This window comes from Manis pentadactyla, chromosome 14, assembly GCF_030020395.1.
Source record: "Manis pentadactyla isolate mManPen7 chromosome 14, mManPen7.hap1, whole genome shotgun sequence".
NCBI lineage: Eukaryota > Metazoa > Chordata > Mammalia > Pholidota > Manidae > Manis > Manis pentadactyla.
In genome coordinates, this window is record NC_080032.1 from 7,263,096 (window position 1) to 7,289,587 (window position 26,492).

The following is a 26,492-nucleotide window of genomic DNA, read 5'->3' on the forward strand; positions in this document are numbered from 1 at the left end:
CCGCCTACAGCTCTGTGTCCTCACTGCTCCCAGGCTCTGCCCCGTTTGGGGGCCGTGGCCTACCCAGGCATAGATGCTGCCTCCAGCGTTCCACCACGACTGGGAGGAGCCCACAGGAGGACGCAAGTGGCATGATCCCAGCTTGGGCTTTGGCAGATAGATATGCTCAAAGGTCAAGAGACCAGGAAGGGTACAGGTACTGGCAGGAAAAGAGAACTCAATTTAAAAGAAACCAACACAAACTAGGTAGTTGCCAGATGAGCACAGCCCTCCTAGCTCGCACCACATGTAGGCATGCTGTGGGTGCTGCGGCTCAGATGCAGAGTGGCTGCTTACAGACCCCAGGCCTTTTGACCTCATCCCTTGAGGCATCTTCAGAAGTCATGGTCAGCCTCGGCAGCAGGCTGCCTCGAGCACTGTGGGCCAAAGGGATCAGGTATAGCAGCCAGGAGGCCAGGACTCAGCAGGAGAGCAGAGGCAGAGGAGAACTGAGAGTCGCTGTGGCCCAGGAGCAGTGAGGGGCAGCGGTATGCCAGCAGGGTGGATGCCCACCCCATGGTCTAGGCCCTCTGTTGCTCTCAGTTCAGACAGGCCATCTTGTCATCCTTCCATCCACTGTCCCCTTGTAGAAGGCCCCTCACCCTGCCCCACTTGACAGCCGAGCTCAGCCTGCTCTCCCCTCCCAGTCCCACACCCTCTGCCCCCTGCTTGCAGGAGTCCTGGCCTGGGCTGGGCTGCCACTTTAGTCTGAGGCCACCTCCCTTTCCCTGTGGTGGGTTCCCGGGCAGGTGGCCCTGTGTCCTTGGCCTTTTACTTCACATCAGGCAGAGCTCTTCTCTCCCTCCATAGGGCCAGTGGCACCAAGGCTGCCGAATCTCATCCCCAGCCAGTGAACTTCTCCAAGGCCAGGTCCAGGCCTGTGCCTGTTCATCTCTGAGCCCCCCACACCTGGCTCATCCCCCAGGACACAAAAGGACACCAATCCTCAGGACAAATGCATTCACCTGTGTAAGGAGCATTTTAGCTTTGAGCAACCTCTCATTACTGCATTGCTTGCTTTGCTTCACAGACAGAAAAAGAAGCCACCTAGTGTTGATAATAAAAAAGAACCATAGACAGAGCATTAAGTGAAAAACCATCTGGGGAGTTTGAGCATCTCCTCACGCACTTGGAAAAGCCCAGTTTCTGGCTAGAGTCCATTTCTTTTGCTGATTATTTACAAAAAGATTAGGAGAAAAACTCCCCCCCACCATGCAACAGAAAGAAAGATCAACAACTATGTCAATGTCATTTTTGCAAGTGCTATGTGCTTCTGATTTCTCAGGGCCTGAGCAAGGTTACATATATTTGGCATAACAATGAAGGACAAATAAATGTAAACAGGGAAATTACATCATCTGCACCCTAGTATAATATACAAGTGGAAGGAAGTGTGAGAGCCTTCACCAGGCAAAGTGGAAGGAATACAGAATTGACTAGAAAAAAGGCCATTGAATTACAGGACACTTTGCAAGATACGATGCTTCACTGCTTTCAATGTATATCCTTGTAAGAACTTGAAAGTTATATCCTTGTAATAACTTGGAAAATGTGTAAGTAATCAGTTTCCCCTGAAGGGCTGTGGGCAAATCTGCCCTTCCCCTGGGCATGAGCCTAATGGTAGCTGTTAACCAAGCCCATTCTCAAAGGGGTCTAAATAACCCAAGTATTCAACCACCTGATGCAAAGTCCTTGGGCAAAAACAGGTCATTTGCTGTGTGTGGGGTGTGTGTGTGTGGTGGTGGCGGGGGGGGGGGGGGGGGGGGACTGCCATCGACCAAAGGTGGCCCTGCCTCCTAAGACGGGTAGGTGGCTTTTGGCCACCATGCCTGCCCAGCCCTCCCTGTGACCACCCTCCTGCAGGAGCTCCGCGCCCCAACCAGGTGGAGGCTCTGGCCCCAGACGCTGCTGGCTGACCCTTTAGCCCCAAGGAGGAAGCAAGGAGGCCACCCCAAAAGGCTGATCTTGAACCTCCTCTGGTGACTGCTGGCTGAGGGATGATGCACTGCCCCCAGCCACAGAGAACCCCCAGGCCCCTGAACACGTCCACTCCCTGGACTCCCTTCCTCCCTGTCCTCCTCACCTCCACCTCCACACATTTCAGACTCTTCTCTATCCCTCAAACCCTAGCCCAGGCCTCACCTCCTACAAGGAGCCTTCCCTAACGTCATTCCCTTGGCCCACCTGCCCTGGTAGTGACAGAGCCTTCTTACACTGTGCTAATTCACCAGCAAGCCACTCTAACTTCTCTGGGAGCTGCCACGCCTCATTCATGAAATTTTGAGTTCGGGTAGGACTGTGCCATTTGAATGCCTTTCATTCCCTCTGGAAGTTCAATGTACAAGAGCACATACTGTGCAGAGGTCTACCGGGGTTATTTTTTATATAATAAAAACTATTGTGGCCTGTAAATAGGTGTTCCTTCCTTCTACCCATGTTAGGCAACTGACAATTTAGTAAGGCCACAAATATAAAACTGCAAAACCTCAAAAGGTCAGATTTCAGGTGCCTGAGGGAACAGTCCCTTCTACAGTGAGCAGAGGCAGAGATGTGCGGCCGAGGGGCAGCCTCGAGGAGTGCCGACATCCTGGGCTGAGGCAGGGCTGGCAGGGGAAGGGCCGCTGTGCCAGCAAGCGGACTCCTGAGCAACACAGACCCTCCCTTGGGAGGCACAGGCACCCCCCCAGGATGATCATGGCCTGTCCCTCTGTACCCACCAGTGATATGACCCCTCTTAGAAGTGTGGAGCTGCCTTCCCGGACACAAAGCTCTCTGGGGCCACTGCACCGCATTTCAGAAAAATACATGTTCTTGGACGGTCATTTTGAGACAGTGAAAGCATCTTTCCTTTGCCTTTCAAACACCTTGGGCACCTGACCTCCTACGGATGATTCTGTCACATCGCCTGCCACCAGCTGTGGGCAGGATGATCTGTAAGCACTGGGGCACACGGTGTGACAGTACTACTGGGACGAATGAAATTGACTGTACCCACAGCGCTACACAACCCCCAAACATTGTCATGTACTCTTCCCAACAACCGAGCAGGTGTGCTGAAGAGGAAGAGGCTGGGATTCAGTAACATCCACTGGTCTGACCAAGGTTCTAGAGCTGGACGGGGCCTCCGCGAGAAGCCGGGCCAACCACTCATTGTATAGATGAAGAGACTGAGGCCCCGAGAGACATGGTGACTTGCCCAGGCACACCCTGATCCTTGGTTCAGTGCCCTATCCACAGCACCACAGAATGCTACCAAATTTGGAAAGGGAACAGCTAAAGAAATACAAAGTTAGCCCAGAAGGACAGCACTTGAGCCCCGAAGGGCCCTTGGGACCCCAGCCCCAGCCCTCTGCTGGAAGCTCCCACGATGTCCCTCCCCCCCCCCTTGTAATCTACTGGTTTGTTTCTCAGACTAAGCAGAAATCGGTCTCACCACCCCCACGGCTGCTGCTGCTTGTGCTCGCGGTGCACAGAAGACAGGCCTGAGCCCTCAGTCACCCACTCTGAACTCCAAACTTCCCATACGAGCAGGCTCTGCCTGGCCTTCCTCTCCCCAGAACAAATGTCACAAGTTCCTTCATCTTCCCAGAGGTGACAGGTATAGAGAAACCACAACAACCCAATCGTCCTCTCCAGGAACAACTGTAGCACTGCCTAGGTGTCGTGGCTGCTATACACGCTGACCCCGTAAGAGATCCTCACTGGATACCAACGCCAGTGCCAAGCTCAGTGCCAGGCCTTGGGGTTACCAAGGAAATAAGATGCACAGGATCTCTCTGCCCTTGAGGAACATGGATTTTATTGAGAAGATGGACCTTAAGTAAGTAAACAAGTCAGTCAGTAACAGCAGACCGCAGTGAAGAAAATAACAAGGCTGCCATAATGGTGATGTCCTGAGAGAGGGAGACAGCCGAAGGCCCTCAGTGTCATTAAGCTGAGACCTTTAAAGGGTAAGGGTCAGGCGGGCCGAGAGGAGCAAGTGTTCTAGGCAGAGAGCCTAACAAGTACAAAGGCTGTGGAGCAGGAGCCGAGTACAGAGAGTGAGGAGGAAATGGGGAGGAGAGGAGGCTGTGCACTGTCACTCAGGGAGAGGAGTGCGGAGTTTACCCTGACGGCACTGGCAAGCCACCTGAGATTATTTTTTCTGTGGGTAAAACATTAAAATTTTACATTTTCACCATTTTTAAGTATATAATTCGGTGATATTTAGCACATTCACAATGCTGTGCAACCATCACCTCTATTTCCACAATATTTCATCATCCTCAAAAGAAACCCCATGCCCATTCATCTGTCACTCCACTAGCCCTGCTCCCAGCTCTTGACAACCATTACTTGCTTTCTGTCTCAAAGAATTTGCCTATTCTGGACATTTCATATAAACAGAATCATATAATATGTGGCTTTCTGTGTCTGGCTTCTTTCACTTAACATGTTTTCAAGGTTCCTTTGTGCTATAGCATGTGTCAGCACTTTGTTCCTTTTCATTGCTGAGTAATATTACATTGTATAGCTATGGACATTTAGTCTATGTCTTACCTTTTGGCTGTTTTGGATAATGCTGCTATAAATGTTCAAGTACCAGTTTTTTTTTGGTATCATTAATCTACAATTACATGAAGAACATTATGTTTACTAGGGTCCCCCCTTCACCAAGTCCCCCCCACATACCCTTTCACAGTCACTGTTCATCAGTGTAGTAAGATGCTGTAGAATCACTACTTGTCTTCTCTGTGTTGTACAGCCCTCCCTGTGCCCCCCCCACACACTATACATGCTAATCGTAATGCCCCCTTTCTTTTTCCCTGCCCTTATCCCTCCCTTCCCACCCGTCCTCCCCAGTCCCTTTCCCTTTGGTAAATATTAGTCCATTCTTGGGTTCTGTGATTCTGCTGCTGTTTTGTTCCTTCAGTTTTTGCTTTGTTCTTATACTCCACATATGAGTGAAATCATTTGGTACTTGTCTTTCTCTGCCTGGCTTATTTCACTGAGCATAATACCCTCTAGCTCCATCCATGTTGTTGCAAATGGTGGGATCTGTTTTTTTCTTATGGCTGAATAATATTCCATTGTGTATATGTACATCTTCTTTATCCATTCATCTACTGATGGACATTTAGGTTGCTTCCATTTCTTGGCTATTGTAAATAGTGCTGCGATAAACATAGGGGTGCATATGTCTTTTTCACACTGGAGTGCTGCATTCTTAGGGTAAATTCCTAGAAGTGGAATTCCTGGGTCAAATGGTATTTCTATTTTGAGAATTTTGAGGAACCTCTATACTGCTTTCCACAATGATTGAACTAATTTACATTCCCACCAGCAGTGTAGGAGGGTTGTTCACGTACCAGTTTTTATTTGAACACCTGCTTTCAATTCTCTTGGGTATATACCAAGGAGTAGAATTGCTGGGGTCATTTGGGTAATTACATATTTAACTTATTGAGAAACCTCTAAAATATTTTCCCTAGTGCCTACACCCTTTTACATTCCCACCAGCCATGTATGAGAGTTCCGATTCTCCACATCCTTGTCAGTGCTTATTACTTTCCACCACTATTGCTGTGTTATTTTTTTTTTAGTAATAGCCATCCTAATGGGGTGAAGTGGTAGCTGTAGTTTAGATTTGCATTTCCTTAAGGACTAATAATGTTGATTATCTTCTCATGTGTTTATTGGCCATTTGTGTATCTTCTCTGGAAAAATGTCTGTTCAAGTACTTTGCTCATTAATATTCCAGATGTTAGACTCAATCAAAAATATGATTTGCAAATATTCTCTCCCATCCTACAGGTTATCTTTTCCTTTTCTTGCTAATGTCCTTAGATGCACAAAAGTTTTAAATTTTGATGAAGTCCAATTTAACTATTATTTCTTTGGTTGCTTATGCTTTTGGTGTCACATCTAAAACCACTGTCAAATCCAAGGTCATGAAGATTTACTCCTTTTTTTTCTTCAATGAGTTTTATGGTTTTAGCCCTTCTGTTTAGATCTTTGATGCATTTTGAGTTAGTTTCATATATGGTGTGTGAGGTAGGGGTCCAACTTCATTCTTTCACATGTGGATCTCCAGTTGTCTCAGCACCACCTGCTGACGAGACTGTCCTTTGAATGACAGTGCCCCAATGAATGATCTTGGTACCCTTGTTGAAAATCAGTGGACTGGAGATATATGGGTTTATTTCTAGACTCTCAATCCTATTCCATTGATTGATCTGCATGTCCATCCTTATGTCAATACAACATTGTTTTGATTATTGTCTTGTGGTAAGTTTTGAAATTGGAATGTTTTCTAACTTAGTCTTCTTTTTCAAGATTGTATTGGCTATGCTGAGTTCCCTGCATATGATTTCACATGAATTTTAGAGCTTTTTTCTATTCCTGGAAAAAAAAAGGCCATTGGGATTTTGATAGGGATTGCATTGAATTTATAGATTGCTATCTGATAATACTAATAATTGCCACCTTAATAGTGTTAAGTTTTTCAGTCCATGAACTTGGGGTATCTTTCCATTTAACTTAGGTCGTCTTTTACTTCTTTCAGTAATATTTTGTAGTTTTCAGCAAACAAGCCTTTCATCTCCTTGGTTAAATTTATCCCTCAATATTTTACTATTTTTGATGATATGTAAATGGCATTGTTTTCTTCACTTCCTTTTTGGGTTGTTCATTGCTAATATAAGAAACACAAGTATTGTTTGTTGACATTGGGTCTGCAGCTTTGCTGAATTTGCTTATTAGCTCTAATCGGGTTTTTCGTGTATTCTTTGAAATTTTTCTACATATAGGATGTTGTCTGCCAATAGAAAGTTTCACATTTTCCTTTCCAATTTTTCCTTTTGTTTCTTTTTCTTACTTAATTGCTTGTCTAGTATGTCCAGTACAAGGCTGAATAGCTGTGGTGAAAGTAGGTATCCTTGTCTTGTTCCTAATCTTAGGGGAAAAACTTCATTTTTTTTACCATTGATTATGTTAGCTGTGAGTTTTTCATAAATATCCTTCATCATATTGAGGAAGTTTCCTTCTATTCTGAGTCTGCTGAGTGATTTTATCATAAAAGGGTGCATTTTGTGAAATCCTTTTTTCTACATCAGCTGAGATGATCGTGTGGTTTTTCTTCTTCAGTCAATGTAGTCTATTATATTGATTGGTTATCTTACATTAAAGTACCCTTGCATTCCTGGGATATAGCTCACTTGGTCATGGTATATAATCCTTTTAATATGCTGTTGGATTTTGTTGAGGGTTTTGCATCTATATTCAAAAGAGATAATAACCTATAGTTTTCTTCTCTTGTGATGCCTTTGTTTGGCTTTCATATAGGGCTGGCCTCAGAGAATAAGCTAGAAAAGTATTTCATCCTCTTCATTTTTTAGAAGAGTTTGAGAAGGATTTGTGTTATTCTTCTTTAAATGTTTGGTAGAATTCACCAGTGAAGCTACCTAGTCCTGGAATTTTCTTTGTTGGGAGATTTTGTTTATTGCTGATTCATTCTCTTCCTTTAACTGTTATTAGTAGGTCTGCCAAGATTTTCTATTTCTTCTTTAGTTGGTTTTGGAGTTGAGTCCAGAAACTTCTAGAATCTTTTCATCTCCCACAATATATTCCTATTGGTCTATATGCACCTCCACTGTTCTATCTTCATATTCTATTTCTACACGATACCTCAAAACATCCTACTTTGTCCTTCAATTCATAAATCTTCAACAAAACCCCCTATAACTTCAACTTCTCTGACCTTTTTGCCCCTACTGGGGATCCATAAGGATCTTCTTTATTTTTATTTGAGCAACTCAACAGGTAGCTGAGATGTTTGTTGAAATGGGAAAAACAATGGGGGAGATATGCAGTGAAGGATGGAATCAAGTGTTCTGTTTTGACTAAATTTGGTCTGAAATTTCTATTTGACACTCAGGTATAGAGGTGTTTCTAGGAATTTGTCCATTTCATCTGTTATTTAATTTGTTGACATACAATTATTCATAGTATTGTCTTCTAATCCTTTTTATTTCAGTGGCAATGTCCCCATAGTCATTCTGATTTTAGTCATTTGAATCTTACCTTTTCTTCCTTCTTTCTTTTTCTTCCTGGTCAGTCTAACTAAAGATTTGTCAATTTTGTTGATCTTTTCAAAGAATTAACTTTCAGTTTCCCTCATTTTCTCTATTGTTTCTCTATACTCTACATCATTTACCTCAGCTCTGACATTTCTTGCTTCCTTGTTTGGGTTTCGTTTGGTGTTCTTTATCTAGTTCCTTAAGATGTGAGGTTTGATAATTGAATTGAGATTCCCCTTCTTTTTCAATGTATCTTTTTAGGACTATAAATCTTCCTCTGATCACTGCCTCTGCTGAATTCCATAAATTTGGGTATGAAACTTTCATTCATCTCAAAGTATTTTCTCATCTCCCTGTGATTTCATCTTTGGTTTGTGTTTAAGAGTATGTTTTGATTTCTACATATTTGTGAGTTTTCCAGTGTTTCTTCTGTTGTTGATTTCTAGCTTCATTCCAGTGTGGTGAGAAAATATATTTTTTATGATTTCAATCTTTTTAAATTTTTTGAAACTTGTTTTGTGGCCCTACATATATCTATTTTGGCGAATGTTCCACATGCACTTGAGAAGAATGCATTCTCTGCTCTTGCTGGATGGAGTGTTCTGTGTATGTCTGTTAAGTCTAGTTGGTTTGTAGCACCCAAGAGTTGTAATCAGTGCAGTTTTATGAACAAATTCCCATTTTAAAATATGTCCTTCTGCCTTCCATTTGGAGAACTGACTGCAGGCAGCAAGACAGTGAGGATGCTGTTGCAGACATCCAGGTAAAAGGTACGTGGACTAGAGGTTGGCAGAAAAGCTGAAGAGTAACACATTATTTCAAGAGGTAAGTGGGGCTAGAAAGTAGGCTTCCTGCTGAATGAGAGATGGTCCACAGTCTAGGAAGGGACAGACAGGCCCCAGGATGACTTGCAGGGGTCTGCATGGAGTGCTATCTATGCCCTTGACCCAGCTGGTCACCATAAGCCAGACATAAGGAGAACCACACCAGGCAGTCTTCCCTCATTCAGGGCTGCCTGAAGCTGACTCCAAGCAAAAAGCTACAAACCACAACTCTCCAACATTTGCCTGAGAACCATGGGAAGATGGTGTTGCATTGCAGGGAAGGCCACCACAAGTACCATTTTTCAAGAAATAATCTGATGGTCCCAACCTTTCTATAAAGTCACAGTGCCTGCCTGAAGGCTTTACCTCCACATACACTAGTTCATTTGTGCTTCCAAACACCAAAAGGAGAAGAATCCTACCATTCCTCACTGACACATAGTGTGTGATACCTTGAGTAATACCTGAATGTTATCCTGTGTCCTTTCCCAGAAGGCTAACCCCTTGGGAACACAGCTCTGTGGTCCCCAGCCCCTGACCACGTCTAGAGGGCATGAAATGAAGCAAGGTGAGCCTCAGGCTACTCTCCCAAGGGCCCCAACCTCTCCTAGAGGAAGTCCAGGCTAGCAATCCCTAGCACCACACAGCTGAGGTAGTAAGTACTTCCACACCGGCTGTGAAAGAAACCGCTCCCACTGGCTGTCCCAGGAAAATTGTTTCAGAATGACAAATCTGATAAATGCTACCTGCCACATTATTTTCAGAAAGTTCCTAGAAAATGAAGCAATTTATTATTTATTTATTTATTTATTTTACTTAGGAGAAGGAAGAAAGAGGAAGCTAGTTCTTCCCTAAGTGACAGTGCTCCTGAACTTGTTCTGGGGTTGCCCTGAGCCCAGCCACACTACCAGCCACATCATTGCCACAGGGGTTTTCCACAGGCATTCAAACTGAGGCCTTAGGGGTCTCTGCACAGCCCGGGACTGAGATGGCCCCAACATCCTCCTTCACTGAGAAATGGAGTGATACCCTGGGACCCCTTGCCAAGCTCAGCATCACTGCTGACACCAGGGTGAGACTAAAAGAAGCCCAAGCTGATATTCAATGACCTTCAGGGTACACTGAGAGGCTGGTGCTCGGGGAGGGTCCCCAGCTGGGAGAGGGCGGGTATCATCTATCCTGCTTTGTGCTAGAGCTCCTTCCCCAGGACTCACTGTCTCCCTAGCCAGCCTGTGAGTTAATTCTGGAGAGCAGGGGCTTTGACGTGTTCTCACCGGGAGCCCTGCCTTCTTAAAAAAAACACAGGTCTGTGGAAACACACACCATTTTGCTTGTAATTTCAGAAGGATCACAGCTTCCCAATCACCCCCTCCCTGTGTTTGTGGGCCCAGTTTTCACCCATCAGAAATGTTTGCTATCACTCCAGACCAGCAAGGCCATGTGGAGGCAGGCATTTTCACACACTGCTGCAGGCAACTGATAAATTACAGAATTACAAGCTTGACGAGCTGTCAGAATTACAAATGACACTCCCACTGACCCAGCAAACCCACTTGCTGGAATGTTCACTTCATTTTTCCTGTACACATATGAAGTGAAATGCAAGGGCACTCACTGCAGCACAGAATGTCATAGCAAAATAGAGAAATGACTTAAATGTTCCTCAACTGGCCACAGGTTAAATAAACTATAGTACATTCATACAACAAAGCACTGTACTGTTGTGAAAAATAGAAGGAAGCTTTTTATGTACTTTTAGAGAGAAAAATTCCAAGATACAGTGATAAATGGAAAGAAAGAAAGGTGGAGGACCACACCTATTTTAAAATAAGTATCTGTTTTAATACAGACATAAAAACAGAAGACACTGGTAGCTCTGGTTGCCCCTGGGTAGGAGAAGAGTATGGGTGGTCAAGGACAAGAGTCAGGGCAGACTTCACTACATATGCTTCTGAAATCACTGGTTTATGAACCATATAAAGATATTATGTACTTTTAAAATGTATTTAAATAAAAAATAAAACCGTCTTGCTCGGGACATCTGAGCTGGCTTTCCACCTCAGCAAAGGCAGCAGCTCTGGCTAAACGGTTCTCAATCTCTGTCACGGACCTGGCCCAAGGCACAAGTGCATGATCCTGGACTCCCACCCCCAAATGCTTCTTCAGTGTCAGCCTACTGCAGCATCGGAAGGGTATGCTGAAGTCCAGGAACCAGGCTTGTCAAAGAAAGGCGCACCCAGCCCTGCCCACCATAAACATTTTCTTCCCAAGAACTGCCAGACACCCTTGACCACCTAAGGTTCTCACTGCTAAGGATGCATGGAATGGAGGGGAAGGACGAACACATGCCTCGGCCCTCCAGGGTTGGTCTGCATTAGTCTGGGCCTCCTGGCCACCTCTGCCCCCTAAATACTTTCAATTCCCAGACCCGCAGCACTGCGTGTACATTCACTGAGCTGAGCGCTCACTACCTGAGTGGCTGCTCATCATGTGGACAGCCTTTGCCTTGGCCAGCTCCAGGGCGGTGATCCATTGCTGTCTCTCAGCCTCCGAGCCAGCCTTGAGGTGGTAGGTCCTTGCCCCACTGTTCAGCACGATACCGCAAGAGTCCTCCGTGTCAAAGTGCGCAGTGGACAGGTTGATGGTGCCCCGGCAGGTGTGGGCCATTTCACCCTGGTTTCTGTAGGATGCAAGAGAAGGTATGGAGTGAGGCTCCCAAACTCAACAGCTCTAAACTGAAGAAAGCCTCAAGGCAAATCCTCAGAATCTCAGCTCCTTAGAGCTGGGAGAGGCCCTGGAGTCAGAGCTGGGAGAAAATGCCTATTGGGATTGACTGGTAGAGGGTTGGCTGAGGGGAAATTGGTGGGGAGAGTGGTTGCAGGAGGAAGGCCTGCAGCAAGGCCACATGCAGGGCATGCCTGCTGAGCCCTTGCAGACACCAAGAAATGGAGAAGGGCAACTGCCCAGGGTCCTGCTAGGCAGCACAGACCTCTAACTCCATCCCAGTCTCTATCCACTAAGTCTCAGACCACAGAATTGGTGCAAGAGTTAGAACCTTCCATTCACACTGACATTAGAGCCCCCAGGGGTGTGGACTTGGAGGTGCCCCTGCCAGGAGTGACCTGGGAACCGAGGTCAGAACAAGGATGCCACCATTCTCCCCTGGCCCCATGATAAATGAGACACAGGAAACAGCAGGGCTAACACGGTGCTACCTCATGACAAGGTTCTGACCTTTTGCTGGGTACAAGATTATGACACTGAGAGAGGGCGGAAGATGGCGGCGTGAGTAGAGCAGCGGAAATCTCCTCCCAAAACAACATATATCTATGAAAATATAACAAAGACAACCCTTCCTAGAATAAAGACCAGAGGACACAGGACAATATCCAGACCACATCCACACCTGAGAGAACCCAGCGCCTCGCGAAGGGGGTAAGATACAAGCCCCGGCCCCGCGGGAGCCGAGCGCCCCTCCCCCCAGCTCCCGGCGGGAGAAGAGCAGGCAGAGCGGGAGGGAGACGGAGCCCAGGGCTGCCGAGCACCCAGCCCCAGCCATCCGGGCCAGAGTGCAGGGCCCTCGATACTGGGAAAACAGGGCACCAAGAACAGTGAGCAGGCACTGGAGGCTGGGCGACAGAGGACATAAGAAAAGCACGCGACCATTTTTTTTTTTTTTTGCTTTTTTGCTGCTTTGTTTTGGCGAGTGCTTTTTGGAAGTCTTAAAGGGACAGGGACCCCAATACTAGGGAAACAGGGCAGAAAGACCGGTGAGCAGAGGCCTGAGGCTGGCACCGGAGAATAAAGAAAAACGAACGACCACCTTTTTTTTTTTTTAATTAAAAAAATTTTTTTTTTTTAATTAAAAAAATTTTTTTTTCTTGTTTTTTTTTGTGGTTGTTGTTTTGTTTTGGCGGGTGCTTTTTGGAAGTCTTAAAGGGGCAGGGCGGGTCACTTAATCCAGAGGTAGGGAATCCGGGATCTCTGGGCACCCTAACCCCTGGGCTGCAGGGAGCAGGGAGGCCCCTTACGGAGATAAATAGCCTCCCAGCAGCTCCTGCTCCAACGCGACTCCACCACTTTGGAGTAGCTGCCCGAGCCAGGCCACGCCCACAGCAACAGCGGAGATTAACTCCATAGCAGCCGGGCAGGAAGCAGAAACCCTGTCTGCGCACAGCTGCGCAGCACAAGCCACTAGAGGCCGCTGTTCTCCCAGGAGAGGAGGGCCACAAACCAACAAGAAAGGAAGTCCTTCCAGCCGTCACTCGTCCCAGTTCTGCAGACTATTCCTATCACCATGAAAAGGCAAAGCTACAGGCAGACAAAGATCACAGAGACAACACCAGAGAAGGAGACAGACCTAACCAGTCTTCCTGACAAAGAATTCAAAATAAGAATCATAAACATGCTGACAGAGATGCAGAGAAATACGCAAGAAAAATGGGATGAAGTCCGGAAAGAGATCACAGATGCCAGAAAGGAGATCGCAGAAATGAAACAAACTCTGGAAGGGTTTATAAGCAGAATGGATAGAATGCAAGAGGCCATTGATGGAATTGAAATCAGAGAACAGGAACGCATAGAAGCTGACATAGAGAGAGACAAAAGGATCTCCAGGAATGAAACAATATTAAGAGAACTGTGTGACCAATCTAAAAGGAACACTATCCGTATTATAGGGGTCCCAGAAGAAGAAGAGAGAGGAAAAGAGATGGAAAGTATCTTAGAAGAAATAATTGCTGAAAACTTCCCCACACTGGGGGAGGAAGTAATCAAACAGACCACGGAAATACACAGAACCCCCAACAGAAAGGATCCAAGAAGGGCAACACCAAGACACATAATAATTAAAATGGCAAAGATCAAGGACAAGGAAAGAGTGTTAAAGGCAGCTAGAGAGAAAAAGGTCACCTATAAAGGGAAACCCATCAGGCTAACGTCAGATTTCTCAACAGAAACCCTACAGGCCAGAAGAGAATGGCATGATATATTTAATACAATGAAACAGAAGGGCCTTGAACCAAGGATACTGTATCCAGCACGACTATCATTCAAATATGACGGTGGGATTAAACAATTCCCAGACAAACAAAAGCTGAGGGAATTTGCTTTCCACAAACCACCTCTACAGAACATCTTACAGGGACTGCTCTAGATGGGAGCACTCCTAGAAGGAGCACAGCACAAAACACCCAACATATGAAGAATCGAGGAGGAGGAACAAGAAGGGAGAGAAGAAAAGAATTTCCAGACAGTGTATATAACAGCTCAATAAGCGAGCTAAGTTAGGCAGTAAGATACTAAAGACGCTAACCTTGAACCTTTGGTAACCACGAATTTAAAGCCTGCAATGGCAATAAGTACATATCTTTCAATAGTCACCCTAAATGTTAATGGGCTGAATGCACCAATCAAAAGACACAGAGTAACAGAATGGATAAAAAAGCAAGACCCATCTATATGCTGCTTACAAGAAACTCACCTCAAACCCAAAGACATGTACAGACTAAAAGTCAAGGGATGGAAAAACATATTTCAAGCAAACAACAGCGAGAAGAAAGCAGGGGTTGCAGTACTAATATCAGACAAAATAGACTTCAAAACAAAGAAAGTAACAAGAGATAAAGAAGGACACTACATAATGATAAAGGGCTCAGTCAAACAAGAGGATATAACCATTCTAAATATATATGCACCCAACACAGGAGGACCAGCATATGTGAAACAAATACTAACAGAACTAAAGGGGGATATAGACTGCAATGCATTCATTCTAGGAGACTTCAACACACCACTCACCCCAAAGGATAGATCCACTGGGCAGAAAATAAGTAAGGACACGGAAGCACTGAACAACACAGTAGAGCAGATGGACCTAATAGACATCTATAGAACTCTACATCCAAAAGCAGCGGGATATACATTCTTCTCAAGTGCACATGGAACATTCTCCAGAATAGACCACATACTAGGCCACAAAAAGAGCCTCAGAAAATTCCAAAAAATTGAAATCCTACCAACCAACTTTTCAGACCACAAAGGCATAAAACTAGAAATAAACTGTACAAAGAAAGCAAAGAGGCTCACAAACACATGGAGGCTTAACAACACGCTCCTAAATAATCAATGGATCAATGACCAAATCAAAATGGAGATCCAGCAATATATGGAAACAAATGACAACAACAACACTAAGCCCCAACTTCTGTGGGACACAGCAAAAGCAGTCTTAAGAGGAAAGTATATAGCAATCCAAGCATATTTAAAAAAGGAACAGCAATCCCAAATGAATGGTCTAATGTCACAATTATCAAAATTGGAAAAAGAAGAACAGATGAGGCCTAAGGTCAGCAGAAGGAGGGACATAATAAAGATCAGAGAAGAAATAAATAAAATTGAGAAGAATAAAACAATAGCAAAAATCAATGAAACCAAGAGCTGGTTCTTCGAGAAAATAAACAAAATAGATAAGCCTCTAGCCAGACTTATTAAGAAGAAAAGAGAGTCAACACAAATCAACAGTATCAGAAACGAGAAAGGAAAAATCACGACGGACCCCACGGAAATGCAAAGAATTATTGGAGAATACTATGAAAACCTATATGCTAACAAGCTGGGAAACCTAGGAGAAATGGACAACTTCCTAGAAAAATATAACCTTCCAAGATTGACCCAGGAAGAAACAGAAAATCTAAACAGACTAATTACCAGCAACGAAATTGAAGAGGTAATCAAAAAACTACCAAAGAACAAAACCCCCGGGCCAGATGGATTTACCTCGGAATTTTATCAGACATACAGGGAAGACATAATACCCATTCTCCTTAAAGTTTTCCAAAAAATAGAGGAGGAGGGGATACTCCCAAACTCATTCTATGAAGCTAACATCACCCTAATACCAAAACCAGGCAAAGACCCCACCAAAAAAGAAAACTACAGACCAATATCCCTGATGAACGTAGATGCAAAAATACTCAACAAAATATTAGCAAACCAAATTCAAAACTACATCAAAAGGATCATACACCATGACCAAGTGGGATTCATCCCAGGGATGCAAGGATGGTACAACATTCGAAAGTCCATCAACATCATCCACCACATCAACAAAAAGAAAGACAAAAACCACATGATCATCTCCATAGATGCTGAAAAAGCATTTGACAAAGTTCAACATCCATTCATGTTAAAAACTCTCAGCAAAATGGGAATAGAGGGCAAGTACCTCAACATAATAAAGGCCATCTATGATAAACCCACAGCCAACATTATATTGAACAGCGAGAAGCTGAAAGCATTTCCGCTGAGATCGGGAACTAGACAGGGATGCCCACTCTCTCCACTGTTATTTAACATAGTACTGGAGGTCCTAGCTACGGCAATCAGACAAAATAAAGAAATACAAGGAATCCAGATTGGTAAAGAAGAAGTTAAACTGTCACTATTTGCAGATGACATGATACTGTACATAAAAAACCCTAAAGACTCCACCCCAAAACTACTAGAACTGATATCGGAATACAGCAAAGTTGCAGGATACAAAATCAACACACAGAAATCTGTGGCTTTCCTATATACTAACAATGAACCAACAGAAAGAGAAATCAGGAAAACAACTCCATTCACAATTGCATCCAAAAAAATAAAATACCTAGGAATAAACCTAACCAAAGAAGTGAAAGACTTATATTCTGAAAACTACAAGTCACTCTTAAGAGAAATTAAAGGGGACACTAACAGATGGAAACTCATCCCATGCTCGTGGCTAGGAAGAATTAATATCGTTAAAATGGCCATCCTGCCCAAAGCAATATACAGATTTGATGCAATCCCTATGAAACTACCAGCAACATTCTTCAATGAACTGGAACAAATAATTCAAAAATTCATATGGAAACACCAAAGACCCCGAATAGCCAAAGCAATCCTGAGAAAGAAGAATAAAGCAGGGGGGATCTCACTCCCCAACTTCAAGCTCTACTATAAAGCCATAGTAATCAAGACAATTTGGTACTGGCACAAGAGCAGAGCCACAGACCAATGGAACAGACTAGAGAATCCAGACATTAACCCAGACATATATGGTCAATTAATATTTGATAAAGGAGCCATGGACATACAATGGCAAAATGACAGTCTCTTCAACAGGTGGTGCTGGCAAAACTGGACAGCTACATGTAGGAGAATGAAACTGGACCATTGTCTAACCCCATATACAAAAGTAAACTCAAAATGGATCAAAGACCTGAATGTAAGCCATGAAACCATTAAACTCTTGGAAGAAAACATAGGCACAAACCTCTTAGACATAAACATGAGTGACCTCTTCTTGAACATATCTCCCCGGGCAAGGAAAACAACAGCAAAAATGAGTAAGTGGGACTATATTAAGCTGAAAAGCTTCTGTACAGCAAAAGACACCATCAACAGAACAAGAAGGATCCCTACAGTATGGGAGAATATATTTGAAAATGACACATCCGATAAAGGCTTGACGTCCAGAATATATAAGGAGCTCTCACGCCTCAACAAACAAAAAACAAATAACCCAATTAAAAAATGGGCAGAGGAACTGAACAGACAGTTCTCCAAAAAAGAAATACAGATGGCCAACAGACACATGAAAAGATGCTCCACATCGCTAATTATCAGAGAAATGCAAATTAAAACTACAATGAGGTATCACCTCACACCAGTAAGGATGGCTGCCATCCAAAAGACAAACAACAACAAATGTTGGCGAGGCTGTGGAGAAAGGGGAACCCTCCTACACTGCTGGTGGGAATGTAAGTTAGTTCAACCATTGTGGAAAGCAGTATGGAGGTACATCAAAATGCTCAAAACAGACTTACCATTTGACCCAGGAATTCCACTCCTAGGAATTTACCCTAAGAACGCAGCAATCAAGTTTGAGAAAGACAGATGCACCCCTATGTTTATTGCAGCACTATTTACAATAGCCAAGAATTGGAAGCAACCTAAATGTCCATCAATAGATGAATGGATAAAGAAGATGTGGTACATATACACAATGGAATACTACTCAGCCATAAGAAAAGGGCAAATCCAATCATTTGCAGCAACATGGATGGAGCTGGAGGGTATTATGCTCAGTGAAACAAGCCAAGCGGAGAAAGAGAAATACCAAATGATTTCACTTATCTGTGGAATATAAGAACAAAGGAAAAACTGAAGGAACAAAACAGCAGCAGAATCACAGAACTCAAGAATGGACTAACAGGTACCAAAGGGAAAGGGACTGGGGAGGATGGGTGGGTAGGGAGGGATAAGGGGGGGAGAAGTAGGGGGGTATTAAGATTAACATGCATGGGGGGGTAGGAGAAAAGGGAGGGCTGTACAACACAGAGAAGGCAAGTAGTGATTCTACAACATTTTGCTATGCTGATGGACAGTGACTGTAAAGGGGTTTATAGGGGAGAGCCTAGTAAACATAATATTCGTCATGTAAGTGTAGATTAGTGATAGAAAAAAAAAAAAAAGGGCAGTTTCTGTGTGGTAACCTCCAACGAGTTCTACACAAGGGTGTAAAGGGCATATAAAAGTGTAGGCAAAGGGTCTGTTTGTGTTTATACAGAGGATCAAAGCCTAATTGGGCTACCCCGAAAATGAACTAAGATATGATATGAAAAAGAACTTCCAACATCTGCACTCTCTGGAAGACTCATGCCAGAAGATGATCATCAAAAAACCCCAACAAAGATCTACGCAGTGCTACAGCTGTAGATGCACTCATCCCACCAGTTCCTGGACTTGCCATGGGAATGAGGAAGGAGATATCTAAGCTGGCCTGTGCATACAGTAAAACAACAAAATTGGACTGGATCTATACTGTTGGAACTCAACCAAGAATTTGGAGAAGTGCAAATTGTAGCACTCCAAAGTCTTACAACTACAAACTATTTACTGTTAAAAGAACATATGGCATGTGAACAATCCCCAGGAATGGGTTGTTTTAATTTGTCTGATTTCTCTCAGACTGTTCAAGTTCAGTTGGACAATATCCACCATATCATAGATTTCACAAATCATTCACAAATGCCTAAGGTGCCTAACTGGTTTTCTTGGTTTCACTGCAGATGGCTGGTAATTACAGATATGCTTTGGTTATGTAACTATACTCCTATTATGTTAATGTGTGTGTGCAATTTAAGTAGTAGCTTAAAACCTGTACATGCTGAAGTTACTCTACAAGAAGATATATCAAAGAAATAATCAATCTTCCCATGTTTTCTTCCGCCTGCTACTTCTATAGCTTTTCTTCTTCCTTCCTAATTACAACCCTTAAATAGAATTCGTGCCTCATATCAAATTTACCGAGTATCATAATTCTTCCAAGTGGTAAAGATACCTCAAGACAAATGCTGGGCATAGAAGCCACAGGGCATAAATATGCAAAGAAGTAAAAAGCTAACTTTTTCAAACAATAAGGCTTCTCTCTCACTTACCAACTTCACATTTCCCTGTATGGCCCCGGAAGATGACTGGTTAGCCAGAGACGGGTAAGATTCCTCAAGGGAGGAACAACCTAAGACAGGCACAGTCGCAGGGGGGCCATCAGGAGAGAAATTGGGGATCAACAGAGGTGAGGCTTAGAACCTCACCCCCCCTGTTCTCAGAGAAATGTTCTGCATACGTGGATGTTTTATTGCCCTGGTCTAGCTTGGATTAACACATAGTCTACAGGCACACACCTGATCATCTACATTTGCTCTCTTACAACACTAAACTATGTTTTCTACCTTTATCTTGTATCTACCTACCACTTCAGCATTTTATTAAAAATAATAATAATAAAGAGAGAAATGTGGTATCCACATATAAATCAAGTATAAAAACCAAATGAGTATTCATATTTGAACTGACTGTTTAGAGTTCATAATGCATGAGCAAAACCGAAAGTTTCTGTGATGACTGCCCTTGTACTGTTCACCATGTAACTTATTCATTATGTAAGAATTTGTTCTACATGTAAAAACTTGTTTGTTATGCCTCAGAAGATTGGAGACTGACAAAAATTAGGCTTGGGGTGGATTAATGATTGTGCATTGAGCATTGACTCCCCTATACAGAATTTTATTGTCGTTAACAACCATTTGATCAATAAATATGAGAGATGCCCTCAAAAAAAAAAAAAAAAAAGGACAGACTTCCAATGGTAAAATAAATTAGTAACCAGGATGTAATGTATAGCATAAGGAATATAGTCAAGATATTGTAACAGCCTGATAGGGTGATAGCTGGAACCTAGAATTATGTATATAAATGTTCTACCACTGTGTTGTACACTTGAAACTCATGTAATGTAATACTGTGTGTCAACTACCCTTCAATAAAAAATAATTATTAAAAAAAAAAAAAAAAAAAAAAGATTATGACACTAATGGTACCAAAGTAAGAAGAGGCAGAAGTGACTGTAGGAAAATTCACAACACCCCACAACACACCAAAACTCTTTTCACAGAGGGTGTTGGAAAAGGAAGAACAATCGGTTATCATGTGACACTGCCAGTAGCAGGAGCTTGCTTGGCAATTCTGCTGCCCGTTAATGCTCATTTATTTTCCCTGGCTGTTCATCGTCTGCTCTTGATCCTTCTACCAGTTCTAGACTTGACACTCAATAAGACATTCACCTTTCACTTGGATAGCTGCTTTTTTGATACCCTCCTGCTTTGGTTATATTCCTTAGAGAAGATGATGTACTTTATACTCAAAGAAAAGTCCGGCTTTTAGGTGCTGACTTCTTATGCTTGAAGGAAATTCATTCTAATTTACAAAACTGGCAAAGCTGGACATGCCTGTTGAAAGCTTGCTGCTTTAGATGTAAGGAGTTTCAGGCTAGAGATGGTTCAACTGTTAAACAGTATAGTAACTAACCAAAAATATGTCTTAGCTCATAAAGAAGGGGTGACAGTGTTCTAAGCACGGGAACAACAGGGGCAAAGACGATGAGGCAAAGAGGAGTTTATAGCTTTCAAAGAACAGAAAAAGGATCCAGGTGTCTGGCTTATTGAGAACTGTGGGGTGGGCAAGAGAAAAATAAAGCTAAAAAGCCAGGCAGGGACCAAATGCAATATCTTGCAGGTTGGGTTAAGGATTTAGACTTTTATTCCAAAACTAAAATAGTGGGCCTCCTGGGCCTAATGTCAGCAAAGAAGTAGAGGTGGTCAAGAGTTCTAGAAGTTTCTATAGAAAAGGGGGGCTGATAGCAGTGCCTTGTGTAAGATGGGACATAGAATCCAGGCCATTGTGTGAAATCAGGGCTGGGCTGGAAGTTATCCAGTGGCTACTGGATTAGATTAGATCCCATCAACTAAAATAAGTAAGCATGAGTCCATTCTGACATAAACAATTGAAGGGATAAATAAACAGGGAAGAAGAAAAAGATCTTCCTTAAAAAAAAGTAGATGAAATTATGGAAATAGAAAATGACCAAATCCAATGTGTGGTCCTGGACTGGAGTATAAAATAGAAACAAGACATTAGTGGGAAAACTTGTAAAAGCCAAATGAAGTCTGAGGTTTAGTTAAGAGTATTATAACAATGTTAATTTCCTGGCTTTGATAATTGTGCTTTGGTGAGATAAGATGTTAACATTATGGGAACTAACTAAAGAGCATATGAAAACTCTCTGTACTGGTTTTGCAGCTTTTCTGTAAGTCTCTGCTCTTTCAAAATTTAAAAAATTAAACGTTGCCATCATCTTCTGCCCAGGGGCATAACTGATATGAATTCTTTTGAACCCAAACTCACCTGTCCTCAGGCTCAGTGACTGGGCCGGGATATTCCCAGTGTCACTGAGGGCCAGAAGCCTTAAGCCCCCGTCATAAAGCCTGGTTCTGGGCGGGGACCTCCAGCGAGCAGGGGAAGGCACTTTAAAAATCACTAGCCAAAAAGAGTGGTGGGTGAGGCTCAAAGAAGACCAGCCTGAAAACCAAAATTCAAAACCCAAGGAGAAAACCAATGCTAATAAAGAAGCCAACAAAGTCAATGCCCAGAACATGAATCAGTTCTGACAAAACGGAAGTACCAGAACAATATGAAAAATAGGAATATAAATAGGTTTAGGATTTTCAAAGATGAAGGAATAACATCCATAAAAGGAGCAATAATTTGTTAAATAAAAGCTGGTAAAAATAAAACAAGAACAGGTAGATATGAAAAAGTAACAAGAGAATTTCAGAAAATAGAAATACAGCAGATAAGCTTTACCAGTCACATAGTGTCCAAATTTTAAATTAACCTTAATTCATTGTAACTAGCGTTACTTTTCATCAAAAGACTTGAGAAGATTAATTTTTCCATTTTATTTCCTGTGTTACTTAGAAATTAAATTGTGGCATATGTAAATTTGAGGATTAAAGGAGCCTATAAATTATCAAGGTCCAATGCATGTGCTTGTCTTAGAATTTAGCTCTCTCATCTTTTTTCTTTCATTTAAATATCCTGTGTATGGGTGAAATAGGTGAAGGGGATAAAGAAGTACAAATTTCAAATTGTAAAATAAGTTAGACTTAGGAATGGAGGTACAACATAGATAATTTACCAGTAATACTGTAATGTCTTGATATGAAAATGGGGTAACTATACCTATTGTGGCAAGCATCTAGTAATGTATACAATTAACCAGTAACTATGTTGTTCATCTGAAATCCACATAATATTGTATATCAACTGTACTGTGAAAAAAATAAATAAATGTTTTGTGGTCAATCCATTCTCCACAAGTAGCCAAAATGGTATCATTTTCCTATTTAGTTTTTTAAAATTTCAATGCCTTCAAAGTCAGTCCTGAAAGGACCTAATATTCAGGGACATAGTCTAAAATTCAGTTTGTTTTTTAGGAGCAGTATACCTAACCATGATGTACATAAAAGGTTTTGTTTTTCCCATTTTAAGTGGCTGAGGTAACCCTCTCTGGGAAAGCCAACCTTCCAGGATGCCCAGCAGCCCAGACGGTGGGAAAGTTAAAGTCCCACTCATGACACACTGGGGACTGCGCCCTGAAAGCTGCAGCGGCAGGTCCTTAACCCTGCTGGAGGCCTTTGGAGCTGTGCAACAACCCAGAACCATCTATTCTCATCGAGTCCTGGGCAGCTTCAGCAGCCTCACTACTTCAAGATAAACCAGCCCATGGCCTAGCGCCTCCCAGTTATATCAGAGCTCATAACCAGCACACAGAATGGGCCGTTTTTTTTAAGGAGGTATGTTTTGAGGCATTACTTCAAATTTGGTGGATATTTCATGTACTTAGAACAAGTGGAGACAAAATATAGACATCTGCAGTAAAACTTGACCACAAGAGAGGTTACCCTAACCAGCATTCTTCTAAGTGAGTCACACGGATTCTCAACCAGATAATCGTCGGCAGTTCTGATGGCTGAAAGCCTTGCTGGAGATGAGAATGTGACATCTGCCCCCAGAACTTGGAAGCCTATAACAGTTAATGCAGCGCTTCCTAAGCACTAACTGAGCTGTATGAGTTACCGTAGCACTATGGCTGGTGACTAACCCGCCTGTACTGGATACAAACCTTTGCATCAGCTCAGTCCCTCACGACCTCCCCTATTTCCTCTCTTGGAGCCCCATCTGGCCTGAGTCACCCCTCCATTTCTGGACTTGGAAGAGGGGCTGAATTCAGAGTACAGGATCTGGTTTCCAGAGCAGCCACCAAGAGGCTGGATTTTTGCAACCCACTGGAGTGGAAGGTTAGTGCCTCACAGGTTGAACAATGACCAGTGGAAAGTGGGAAACGGATGGGAAGCAAGCAGGTAAATACCCCTCAGTTATCCTCTCTGTGGACTTCTCCAAGGTATGGCTTATCCTTGCACACTTTCTGATAGAGGTCTGTAGAAGTCTGGTAAAGGAAGAAGAGTGGAGACGTCCATGAGCCCAGAGAACATGAGCAGCCTCTGTGACCCTTGCAGTTTGCTGTGAGATGGTGGCTGACCCATTAAAGCTTCACATCACTTTGCATCCTTTTTAACTTTTTGCCTCTGTATCACCAAGGCTTACTTGCTGCCCCATTGAGTGCCCAACCTGCCAGCAGGAAAGACCAACATGGCCCGCTTCTTGCAAAGAACCAGACAGCCACCAATTAGATCAGAACCCTTCCATGTTTGCTGTGGTGGGGGTGGTGGGGGTGATTTAAGCCATTTGTCCCTATTGGGATCGGTGCATTTTCTGGCAATGGGGTTGCCTCCAGTGGCACTATGGTCCACAGTTTTCAAATCCTTATCTGCTGGCCAGGATTCTCATACAACACAGCCTCAGACCAAATCACCCCTTTCAGTCAAGGAGGTGCACCAATGACTCCTGACCATGGACTTCACTGGTCTCAGCATGCACCCTGCCATCATTCAGGAGCAGCCAATTTGACAGAACAACAGAATGGCCTATCGAAAGCTCACCTGAGGTAGTGACTGAGAAGATGTCCTCTGGGCTTGAGCTTCTGTCCTCTAGAATGCCTTGAACTGACAGCTGATATCTGGCGCCACGTCCCCTAAAACTATAGCAGGCAGGCCTAGGAGTGGCTCTTCTCACTGTCACACATAGGCTGGGTTAGAGGTTCTAGTTCCAGGGCAAAAGGGAATGCAACACAATAAGCCTCCACTCAGCCAGAAGCTGACATTGTCCCCTCCCCGCTTCAGCTCCCCATGCCAGTGACAACAGACCAAGAAGGGAGTGACTGTGCTGCTAGGGTCAATCATGTGAACCGTCATGAGGAGCCAGGTTAGCGGCACACATGGGAATGGGAGGAGCATGTCTAGAGTAGAGCCCAGGGAACTCCCTGGGGAGTTTTTATCCTCCCATTCTGGCAATAGTCACTCATGGGCCTGACAAGAAGGAACTCGGACCCCTCAGGAAAAACATCACAGACCAGCCAAAGTGCCAGCAGAGAGCGAAGAGGGTCTGGGGCAGTGGGGCAGGAGGAAGAGGATGAGAATCAGTCACAGCATCTGGAGCAGACACAGCAGCAGCGCATGAGCTTGCCTCACAGTCTTCCTGCTTCAGTCTCCCAGGCAACCCCAGCCGGCCACCAAGGAGGGGACTCCGCCACCACTGGGGTCCGCACTTCCCTCCCAGGGAAGGGACAGAGATGTCTTTGTTCTCTCGGGAGAATAGAGGCCCCCACATTGCAGTAGGAGAGCTGATACCATGGGAGGGCACGAGCAGACCTGAGTAGCGCAAGGTGTGGAGCGTATGAGACACAAACCTTGTGCACCTTCTCAGAGTCCCTCGACCACCTCCTCTGTCTCTCTTGGGTGGGGGCTCATCCTTGCCCAATTGCCCCTCCACTTCTGGACTTCGATGAAATGCCATAGTGGGACACGGGAGATAGAGTGAAAGGGGTGGATACATCCCCCTCCCTCCCACTCTTCCCTCTGCGGAGGGCTCAGACATGTGTTTTCTCTGTGCATGCCTTCTGGTCTTCTGGAGAGGCCCATGCGTCAGGCCAGCCGTGTCTCTCTGCAGCTCGCCGGGAAGCGGCATCCAGCAAGGTAATGCCCCACATCCTTGTCACTGCTGGCTTCCACCTCCGCTGCTGCCCCGCTGCCCTGGGGTGGCACCTCCCACGCAGTGTCAGCTCTTTAATCCTTACCCTGAGCCATGCTTTCCAGAGGACCTTCACAACAAACATCCACAGACAAGACAAAAACTGACAGGCAGCAAACTTGAATCCAGACACACAGAAAGACAAAAGCTACTTAATCTGGAGCAAGGCGCGTAGCCCATGGATGACTTTCCTTTGATGCTAGCTCAAACTGACTCTGATTCACTTGGTAGATTCCCCTCCAAAATCTGATAATTTTGATTAGAATCTTCCAAATTCTAATTCAGCAAATACTTCCATGAACTACTCTATAAAGACTCCAAGAATTCAGGTTCTGCCAATGGCATGCCTTCACACAGACTTGAGCATGGAAGCAAGTTAAGAGGGAGGCCAGTAGGAGAAGAGGTACCCCTTGTGGTGGCAGGAACCGGGACAGAGGGGGGGGTGTGCTTTCTCAGTCATTGGCTCCAGGGCCCCGTGACACCCCGTGGTCCTTTGCCTATCACAGCAGAGGTAGAGAGCATAGGGGACCCCCACCGCGCCCAGTCCTCTGGCCCTCCCAGGGCGTAGGAAGCTGCTACACCCCTGGCAGTACAGCCTTTCTGCTGACACCAGCAAGGGCCATTTCTGGTGCGTGTGGCTAAATCTTGGTCAGGGCCTGTCCCCAGAGACCGCATCATCTCAGTACAGATGCCTGTGAGTGCTAACAGGGTTTGCTCTTTGCTATTCTGGATCCCTGGCAACTGTGGCACACACAGGCCCATCCCACGCACTTGCAGAGGGTTTTAAATCTGGATCTGGAGATGCAAAAGGTATGTTCAGAAAACGCAAGTCACCAGCTGGGAGAGAGGGTGGATCCAACAAAGAACGTGCATTAAGAAAATATTAACAACTAAAATCACAGTGAAGAGGCCAACAACCCGACTTAAAAATGGGAAAAAGACTCATCCAGGCACTTCACAGGAGAGGATATCCAAATGGCTAATGAGCATATGAGAA

General features: G+C 44.1%; 1 protein-coding gene across 4 annotated transcripts in view; it reads right to left on the reverse strand.

Moving 5' to 3' along the window:
- Nucleotides 1-26,492, reverse strand: part of OSBP2 (oxysterol binding protein 2) — a 159,016-nt gene that overhangs the window by 110,600 nt on the left and 21,924 nt on the right. For all 4 annotated transcript variants that reach the window (XM_057492578.1, XM_057492576.1, XM_057492577.1 and 1 more), the window contains exon 2: nt 11,392-11,600. In XM_057492578.1, the coding sequence (XP_057348561.1) occupies nt 11,392-11,600 (209 nt within the window). The remainder of the gene's footprint in view (nt 1-11,391; nt 11,601-26,492) is intronic.